Below are 10,534 nucleotides of genomic sequence, written 5' to 3'. Positions count from 1 at the left end.
ATCGATTATATGTATTAAATTTTAATTATTAAAAAACATCTTTAACAAAAGATGTTTTTGACGTCTTTATCGAAATGGCTCCCTTCGCATATTAGTAATGCTAGAGGAAACATATGTTATGATTTTTGGTGATCAATTAACTATTATTGATACTTTTTGTACATTAATTAAAAAAAATCTAATATATCTAACAGCATGTGATTATAATTACACTTTTTTTGTTAGTTAAATATTGAGTAAATTTTAATTAAAGTGCTAATTTATCAGACTTTTTGTTCACATAAAATTTGTATTGTCTAACTTATTTTTGTGTAATTCTTCCCAAAGTAACTATATCTTTTTTGTGGGTAGACAACACAAAACACAATTTTTGATATGCCTTCCTTCTCTTGATTAGAATATAAGCACATAATCAATATGCATGGTTGAGTTGAGTTTTATACAGGAAAATTAGATAGATATTTAGTTTACCAACATCCTTTGCACGAGTGAAAAGTTTTGGTGTAAATACAAGTTTCACACATTATTTTTTATCACAATTACACAAAAATAAGTAGAATTTATATAAACATAGCGGTTGAATTTTAAAGAAAACTAATATGACTAAACTCTATCGTAAATATATCTAAACATAATGCTTAGAATTGTAATTGTTGCCATTCATGAAAGAACCTCTTAATAATTTAAGATAGAGATATGTATCACTTAAATATGAGCTATCTATACCTAACCTATAGATATAGCCGGAAAGAAAGTTGCAGAAGGATATTGTTACAAGATTGTTCTAATTTTTTCTATATACCTTTTTTATGGTACGAAAAAAAAATTGTATTCTTTCTTACTTTTTTATTATTTACCTTTAATATAAAAAAGTTAAAATATATGTAAAATTATAAAGGTGATGCATATAATATTTTTCTATTAAAAAAATATAGGTAGACAACGAAAATACTAAACAATGTAAATAATGGATATATCGAATATTCAATTCATTAGGTGTGCGGATAATTAATTTGGAGTGTAGTATATTTTTATTTTATTGGACCAATTTTAGAACTTATTATTCATATTATTCACAAAAATTATTGTCTACCTATCAAATTTTTTTTCCATTATTAATGTTCATACATAGTCAATATTTGGAAAACATAGGAACTTGGTTTGAAGGTGACAAAAAGTAGTGAATTCTTATTCTGTTACCCTCCAATGGTTCCCAACGCAAATTATATAGTAATATAAATTGAAAGGTGGGCATTGAATTGTCAAAACTAGTTAGGCAAAGAAATAACCTTTTTTTACCGAAAGTATAAATTAGTATGCATAGTTAGGCAACAAAAACTAATAAGAAATGCTTGAAAAGTCACCCCTCCATTCCGTGTACGTGTGCCTTAATGCAAATAATCAACAATGCTATTTCCATACCCAACACCCAAAATTAATTAATTGAAAGCAATTCCTCTCATTTTGGGTCCCTATCCCACTGCTACACTCTGCACCTTCCTCTCACAATTCACATGAGCATCTTTCTTCATAAACTAAATTGGTTATGTTACCTGAATTGTTTAACTTTTTTTTAAAGTAAAAAATAAAATATTTAAAATAAAAAGTAAATTATATAAAATTTATTAAATATTATTTATTTATTTTTTTAGTAACTTAAATAAAAAGTGATAGGCACTATAATAATATATACTAACTAAATTACACGTACCGACTTCTCTCTTCATACTTTATAATATATACTATAATTCAATCATTTTTTTATTTCAATTTTTACACAATTCTTCTTTAGTGTTATGTTTATAAAAAAAATAGTATTATATATCACAAAATATCGAAAAAAATAAGAAAGTATATATAATATTATTTAGAGTTTAGTATAATTTTGATTCTTAAGGTAGGCGTTAAAAATTTTTTTTGTTCTCAATATTTTTTTTACAAAATTGTCCTTAAAGTTTAATTTATTTTTAAAACTGTTATTCGGACCAAAATGCTCTTCTCTTTTTTTACCAAAATACTTAATTTCTATTCTTCTTTTTTGTTCTTCTCCATCAATAGCAACAACAAGTCGAAACTACTCGATCATTCAACAAAGACAACTGAAATATATGCGTTGATCCAACCTACGCTACCAGCGGTCTTTTTCTTCCATTTCTATTCAGCTTGAAAAGAAGCCTCAAGCCCAAGAGTTGAGGAAAGATAGGTTTTTTACTTAGTGCTTGCATTAAGGGCAATAAAATCACCAGCAACAACAATAATAAAATTAGCAACAATGAATAAAAAAACAATAAAGCACAAAAACAATAAATCAAAAACAAAAACAATGAAATAATTTCTTTTTTTTTTCTTCAGCAATAACAATAAAGTAGAAGCATAAGCAAAATTAAAAATAAAAGTTGAAGCAAAATTGAAAATAGAAATAAAAGTAGAAATAGAAGTAACAAAAGCATCAAAATTAAAAGAACAAAGAATCATATGCAAAATTAGAAATAGAAACAAAATAAAAAAAATCAAAATTAGAAACATATAGATACAGTAACAGTAGCAGAATCAAATGTCAAAGTAATAGAAGCAGAAGAATAAAGAATCAAAATTAGAAACAATGTGATTAACAAAATCAGAATAAAAAATATGCGATTAACAATTTGATTAACAAAATCAGAAACAAAAGCAAAATTACCCCAAACAAAATTGGAAATCGCCGGTGATGATGATGGAGAAGACCTGGCGGAGGACGCTGTCGTTGCAGTGACAGCAACAAGGAGGGCGAGAGTGCGGTCAAAGGTGACTTCAGCGACGATGCGATGTTTGTTGAGGGACTGGGCAGTGGCGACACAGATGACGCTTGTTGAGGTTGACGCGGACTGGACAAATGATGCGACTCTTACAAGAAAGAGGAGCGGCGAGATCTGGTGGCGAAGACCGAACGACAAGGAGTAGTGGCGGCGACGAAGAGCAACGACAGCGAATTCCCTTCCCCTTCTCTTCCCCCTCTCTTTTCCTAACCCCCCACGTGACTCCCTTTCCCTTACCCTATTTTTCTTTTTTTTTGGTTATATTTTTTTAGTTAGAGATAATTTAGTAATAAAAATTAAAATTTTACTAAAAAAAATGATTTTAAAATTAAGTTAAACTTTAAGCATGATTTTGGCAAAAAAAAGTTAAAAATAAAAAATATTTTCAACTCCTAATTTAGAGACAAAAATCATATTTAACTCTATCATTTAATGTGATAATAAATTAGTAATATATTTGCCGTTTGAAAATTTTTGGTATATGAATAAATTTATTAGGTGCGTCTAAAATAAACCCAACAATTTTATGCGCATTGAAAATGGAATTTTTTATGAACTATTAGTTTTTATTAGATTTTTTATGAACTTATAGACTTTATAAATATAAAACATATTAATACATATATATAAAAATATATTTTAATATATAATATTTTAAAATAATAAGTGTAATATTTTGTTTAAAAATTAATAAATATAAAATATATAAATACATATAAAAATATTTTTTATTTATTCAGATTAATTATTATGTAATATTATTTTGAATTATAAAATATAAAGTAATTAAATTATTTTATATTACTTAAAAATAATTAGATTATACATTAAAAACTAAAAAATATTGTAATATTTAATTTTTAAAAATATATTATTTTATAATATAATTTTTTATCCAAATATTTATACCCATATATTTTATTTAAAATATTATATATAATACGTAAAATATTAATTTTTTTTATCTTTTACACTTTTAAACAAATATTTTTAAATTTTTTTATTTATACTCTTAAAAAATAGAAAGTAGAAAATAAACAGCATTACTTTTTCACTTTTCCAATATAAATAAAAATTTATTTTTACAAAAATTAAAAACTATGAAATGACATGAAAAAATATAATTATAATTAATATTTTCATATAATTATATATTTTTTATTTTTTATAATTTTTTTTACTTTACATAAAATTGATGTTTCAGCTATTATTACAAAGTAAAATTTAAAAAAGTAAAACTAAGAGAAAATTTTACTTTTTTTAGAGATGTTAAAAAGATACTCTCTTTTCTTTTATTTGTAAAATGTACATTTCTCTCCCTTATAATTTTTAAAAAACCTCCTCTTTAATTCATTTTAAATTTTGTGTTAACTAATGTTGACTTTATCTATTTTTCAAGAAAAAATAAATTATTTTTTACAAAAATTTTATTTTTTATCATTAAATTTTGTTTATCAAAATACCCTTTAATAAATTATTTTTTATTAATTAAATTGTATTTTTACCAAAATATTTTTTTAAAAATTTAAAAATTTTATTTTTTTCTAAAATACCCTTCAATAATTTTTTAATTATTAAATTGTGATTTTACCAAAATTTTTGTTAACAATTATTTTCATATTTTACTATTAATTTTTCGATATCAATATATATTATTTTAATATTAAATAAAAAAATCTTGGTAAGATTATTTTCCGATATCAATATATATTAATTGTTATACATATTAACAGTGATAAAATTTTTTTTATTTAATGTTAAAATAATATATATTGATACGAGAAAATTAATAATAAAATATAAAAATAATTATTAGCAAAAATTTTGGTAAAATTATAATTTAATAATTAAAAATTTATTGAAAGGTATCTTAAAAAAATAATTAAATTATTAATTTTCTTAAAAAAATATTTTGGAAAAATACAATTTAATCAATAAAAAATAATTTATTAAAGGGTATTTTGATAAAAAAATTTAATGATAAAAAATAAAATTTTTACTAAAGGGTATTTTTATAAAAAAATAATTTTTTTTCAAAAAATGAATAAAGTTAACATTACTTAACACCAAAAATTTAAAATAGATTTAAGAGAAGTTTTTTTAAAAATTATAAGAAGAAAGACTATATATTTTACAAATAAAAAAGATGAGAATATTATTTTAACATCTCTCAAAAAAAGAGAGTAAATTTTTTTCTAAAACTAATTATCTAGCTATAATTTAATAAACAATTGACAACTTTAGTAAAAAAATAAAATATATTCACCTAATTCTTTTTTTCTTTTATTTATTGTAAATACTACTCATAGTGACTGATGTGAGAGATTCCAGAAAGAAAGAGCATTGATACATCTACATAGACTCGTGAAAGTCACAAACTAATGTGTATACATGTATATATGTATAGGGGTGTTTATGGATCGGATCATATCCGTAAATTTGCAGTAAATATTTACATTTGATTCGAAAATTGTGGATTTGATCTGATCCGTAGTCTGATCGGATTGGATAGGATCCGATCCGCACTATTTATGGATCAAATTGCGGATATCTGTTCAACATCCGCGTATCCGATTCGCGGATCCGCAGATCCGCACAATAATAATTAAAAAAGTAAATATATATATATATAATTTTTGATATTATATTTACTTGTTTGTATGTTTTAGTTAGTAGATATTATTCATATATTATTTTATTTTATTTTTGTTATTTAGAAAAAAATTGATTAAAAATATTTTAGGAATAAATAGGTTTAAAAGTGTGAAAGAAATATTTTTATTGAATTTTTTTTACATTGAAATATAATTAAAAAGAGAATGTTCAATTATGTGGATATACTTCGATCCGATCCGATCCAATCTACAAATGTGCGGATCGAATCTAACACTAAAAATGCGATATTATTTTCGATCCGATCCAATGGAAATTGTGCGGATCAGATCGAATTTTCTACCATATCCGATCTTATTCGCGTACACTCCTACATATGTAAAGATTTTGAATCGTGACTATATTTATATATGTGATCTTTAAAATTGAATTTTATCTATATTTAAAAAAATGAAAATAATGTGAATTATTTATTTTTATTTTTTAAAAATATAAATAAAAAAGTTAAAAAATGTTTGTTTAACAGTATAAAAATAAAAAAATCAACATTTTTATGTTTTATAGATAATAATATTTTAAGACATATATTAATATGAAAGGATAACTTTATGTACATTAAAAAATATATGATTATATAATAGTTAATTTTATTAAATAATATTATATATAATATTTTTAATAAAATTCATGTTTACAAATATTCAGATAAAAAAAATATTTCTATAATAATATATTTTTAACAAAATTAACGATTACAAAGTTTTTATCTTTTTAAATGAATAATCTAATTATTTTCATGTAATATAAAATAATTTAATTATTTTATATTTTAATTAAAAATAATACTACATAATAATTAATCTTAATATGTAAAAATATATTTGTATTTATTTATATATTTTATTAATTATTATTTTAAAGCAAAAGAGTATATTTATCAATTTTAAAATATTATATATTAAATTATATTTATATACATATGCATTTATATTTTATACTTATAAAGTTTATTAATATTTTTTATAATATTTTTGTTTTTATTTAATAAAATTTAATAGTTCATGAAAAATGACACATTTAATAAACACAAAATTGTTAGACTTATTTTAGAGGCACTCAAATTTATTTCACATTAACTTGATTTGCTAAACAAATTAGAGTACAGTTAACTAATAGCACGGTATAAAGTATAAACTGTAAACCTTTGTCACATATGGGTAGGTATATAAATAATTATATTTTTAAAATATTTTTAAGTAATTTTTTTGGATTTAATTAAATAATTTATATAATTTTTTATTTATTTTACGTTATTTTTTTTAGAGATTAACAAAAATTAAACTTCAAACTTTTCACTGATAAAAATTTTGATATTATATTATAATAAACTAATAAAAAAGATACGTAAATAATTTTATTTTTAATAATTCTAAGCAAAGAAATGATATCTAAATATATAAAGTAACTTGGTGAGAAGTTAAAAGATATATACAAAATATATAGTGCATGTGAATTAATTTAATGTATGTGAGAACGAAAGAAGATACGGTGACTCTCCATACTAGTGTTTTCCTCACATAAAATACAATGTGCATGTCAATTTTGTTACATGCCTGTATATATGCTTATTCATCTAATTAACTAAGTTGAATATTAATGATATATATGCTTTCAATTAAAATTGTCGCAGAATAAAGCTATTCTCAGCCAAACAAAACAAAGATTCCGGCAGTGTGGGGTTGCAATGATAATAATATTTGGGACTATATTCGCAACTGGCCATATGGGCAAAAGAGAATCAACATTCTCCTCCCAATCCTATTATTAAGATGGGGTGAAGCTAAAAAAAAAAACACTTTGATCCAATTTAAGTCGATAAAAAAATATATAAATAATTATATTAAAAATATTATATGTATAATTAATTATAAATTAAAATCATTATATATTTATATATAATTATATATAATTTAATTTATTTATAGTATGTATTTTATATTTTAATATATATTTTATATAAGTTGTTGATTTAATAGTTAAATTTTTTTATATATTAATTTTATATAAAATTTACATAGAATTTTTTTATTACTTTAAACTAATTTTAAATATTATCTAAAGAAGAACGTTAAAATACTAATAGAATTTTTTTAGCTAGCAATTAATTAATAATATTTAAAAATATGAATTAAAAATATATTATTTAATTATTAGACTAAAAAATTTATATTAATAACTAAAAGTACTAACAAAAAGCAATAAATAAATTCTGCTAGTTAGTGCTTAAATTTTTCTATTATCTAAAACCACTTCTAGAAAAAATTTAAATAAATCGACAAAAATTTAAATGTAGTCAATTTTATGTGAAATTAATAATTAAAAATTGTTACATAAAAATTTAATTAAATTAATTAAATTATTTAATAATTTTTAATTATTAACTTCACTTAATGTTAATAGGAGCTAAATTTTTACTCATAAATTATGAGGAGGAAAGGAATGGTAGAAATTCATGTGCAGTCAACTTCACGTAAAGTTGATAAATGAGAATGGTTAGATAATTTGACTGATTTGATTAAATTTTTATCTAACGATTCTCAACTATTAACTTTACATGATGCCGAACGCAGCCAAAAGGAATAGTAAAAAAATTAGAATAGGACCCCTCGCCTCTATCTGTGTGTCCCCACCACATTGAATTAGCTGTATTCCCATCCAAACATCATCACGCAGAAAAGTACACTACAAATATATATACCTTCAATTCAATTCCTCCCCTCCAAAATTTATATTCAGCGTTCATATCATGGAGATTCCATATAATATAATAATAATCAAAATAAGTGAATAGAAAAGAATAAGTCCCCTAACGAATAGTCTATAAATAGACGCACACACTGTGATGAGAAATTAAAGTTGGGTGGCATTGTAGAAAGAAAAGAAGAAGAAGAAGAAGAAGATGTCGGGGGTATGGGTATTCAAGAACGGGGTGGTGAGGTTGGTGGAGAACCCAGGCGGGGATTCAGTGCAAGGTGGAGGAGGGAATGGGAGGAACAAGAAGGTGCTGGTTCACAGCACAAGCAATGAGGTGATTACTTCCTATTCTGTGTTGGAGAGGAAGCTCAACAGTCTCGGCTGGGAGCGCTACTACGATGATCCAGACCTTCTTCAGTTCCACAAGCGCTCCACCGTGCACCTCATCTCCCTCCCCAAAGACTTCAACAAGTTCAAGTCCATGCACATGTACGACATCGTCGTCAAGAACAAGAACTCATTCGAAGTTAGAGACATGTAATTTCATTTGTCTATCTTTCCATTCATCACGTGTTCGTGTTTCTTGTCTTAGATTAGGGGGCCGGGGGTTCAGAATTAATGAATGTTTAATTTGTTTATGTATGTAGGTCTTAATGATGATGATGTTAATTATTTGTGTGTGAATGTGTATGCATGTAAATTTCTTTGTATGCAATTAACTACTCAGCTTCCTATTCGCTAAGTCATCTCATCCATTTCTTCTCTTTTATATGATCACTAACATATATATTCACCAATCTGTTGTTGTAAATGAATAAGTTGGTTTCTGCAACTAGCGACATTATTCGAGAGTTCTTCTAAAACGACATCCGCTTCCGAATAGAATTAAGGAGAAATAATATCTGTATAAGATGAAATGTTTTTTCTTTTCATTTTTTATATATTAAAATTTATTATTTTTAATATTAAAAATAAAAGATATACAAATTAAAATAGATATACACAAAAATAATCCATATAATAATTTCTCAAAAATAAATACATAGTGAAACAAAAAATTATTCGTTCTCTAAATTGGTCTTTAAATATTTTTTAATTAAATTTATCTTTAAAAAATTTTAAGTTAGTTACATTAGTTATTATGTCACTTCTGTTGTTAACAGCATCAAAATTTAATGATGTAGTATGTTAAACGACATCACACTGACCACAAAATAGATTTAGTAGCCTTAATTAATTGTTAATATGATAAATTTATGCAATTAGATTAAATTAACTCCAAATTGATTAGGACATCAAGACAATGAAATCTTTGGAGAACAAGTGATCTTTCAAAGATAAATCACTAAAAGAAAAACATTGAGAATTGTCGGATTTACCATTGGATTTAGTGGTGACAATTACAGTCGGATTTAACGATGGGTTTGATGAGGAATTTGTCATATCAAATGGATGCCGGCGGATAGTCGCTTCCAACGGTAAATTTGTCGGTAACGTTTAGTAGAAAACCACAATAAATTAGCGCCAAACTATAGCATCAAAGTTATCGTCGGATATCCGACGATAGAGACGTTTAATGGAGCGCTGCGTTTTAGAGATTCGCATCGTATTACTGTCGAAAATATCCGCCGGTAAATTTGACAGTAAGTGTCTCCTAAATTAAAACCGCGAACTCCTTCTTTTTCATTTCAAATTCACTCTCTCTGTCTAACTTCTCACCTTTGTCTCTCTCTCCTCTCACCCTCGCACTCTCTCTTTAACCTTGTCATCTCTCCACTCCATCAACCTGCTCCGCCGCTGTCACTGCCTGCTCCACCACCATCGCTGCTGGACGTTGGTGCACGAAAATTACACTCACACTATGTAATTCTGCACAACTAACCAGCAAGTGCACTGGGTCGTCCAAGTAATATCTTATGTGAGTAAGGGTCAATCCCACGGAGATTGTTGGCTTGAAGCAAGCTATGGTTATCTTATTATTCTTAGTCAGGATACCAATAGGGTTCTTTAGCCTCAATTGTAAAAAGTAAAAGAGCATGAAATGAGTAATTGTTACACAGTAATGAAGAATGTATTGGAGTTTTGGAGATACTTTGTCTTCTAAATTTCTGCTTTCCTACTGTCATTTTCTTCACGCAGGCATGGTTCCTTCTATGGCAAGCTGTGTGTTGGTGGATCACCGTTGTTAATGGCTACCATCCGTCCTCTCAGTAAAAATGGTCCAAATGCGTTGTCACCACACGGCTAATATCACAGACAAAGTTTAGACTTTCCAGATTCTCAAGGATGCTGCCAATGGATTCTGGCTTATACCACGAAGACTCTGATTAAGGAATCTAAGAGATACTCATTCAATCGAAGGTAGAACGGAT

General features: G+C 25.1%; 1 protein-coding gene across 1 annotated transcript; it reads left to right on the top strand.

The window, feature by feature from the left end:
* The first annotated feature begins 8,309 nt into the window (after positions 1 to 8,309).
* LOC112704101 (flowering-promoting factor 1-like protein 3) lies at positions 8,310 to 8,904 on the top strand. The gene has a single exon (XM_025755654.3). The coding sequence runs from the start codon at positions 8,368 to 8,370 to the stop codon at positions 8,701 to 8,703; it is 336 nt and encodes a 111-aa protein (XP_025611439.1). The 5' UTR covers positions 8,310 to 8,367; the 3' UTR covers positions 8,704 to 8,904.
* The last annotated feature ends 1,630 nt before the right edge of the window (positions 8,905 to 10,534 follow it).

Source organism: Arachis hypogaea, chromosome 1 (genome assembly GCF_003086295.3).
Source record: "Arachis hypogaea cultivar Tifrunner chromosome 1, arahy.Tifrunner.gnm2.J5K5, whole genome shotgun sequence".
In the NCBI taxonomy this organism is placed as follows: Eukaryota; Viridiplantae; Streptophyta; class Magnoliopsida; order Fabales; family Fabaceae; genus Arachis; species Arachis hypogaea.
This window is presented reverse-complemented; position numbering and strand designations above follow the sequence as displayed.

What these genes read in the sequence shown, in the direction of transcription:
- LOC112704101 (XM_025755654.3), top strand. Translation starts at nt 8,368, where the DNA reads ATGTCGGGGGTATGGGTATTCAAGAACGGGGTGGTGAGGTTGGTGGAG.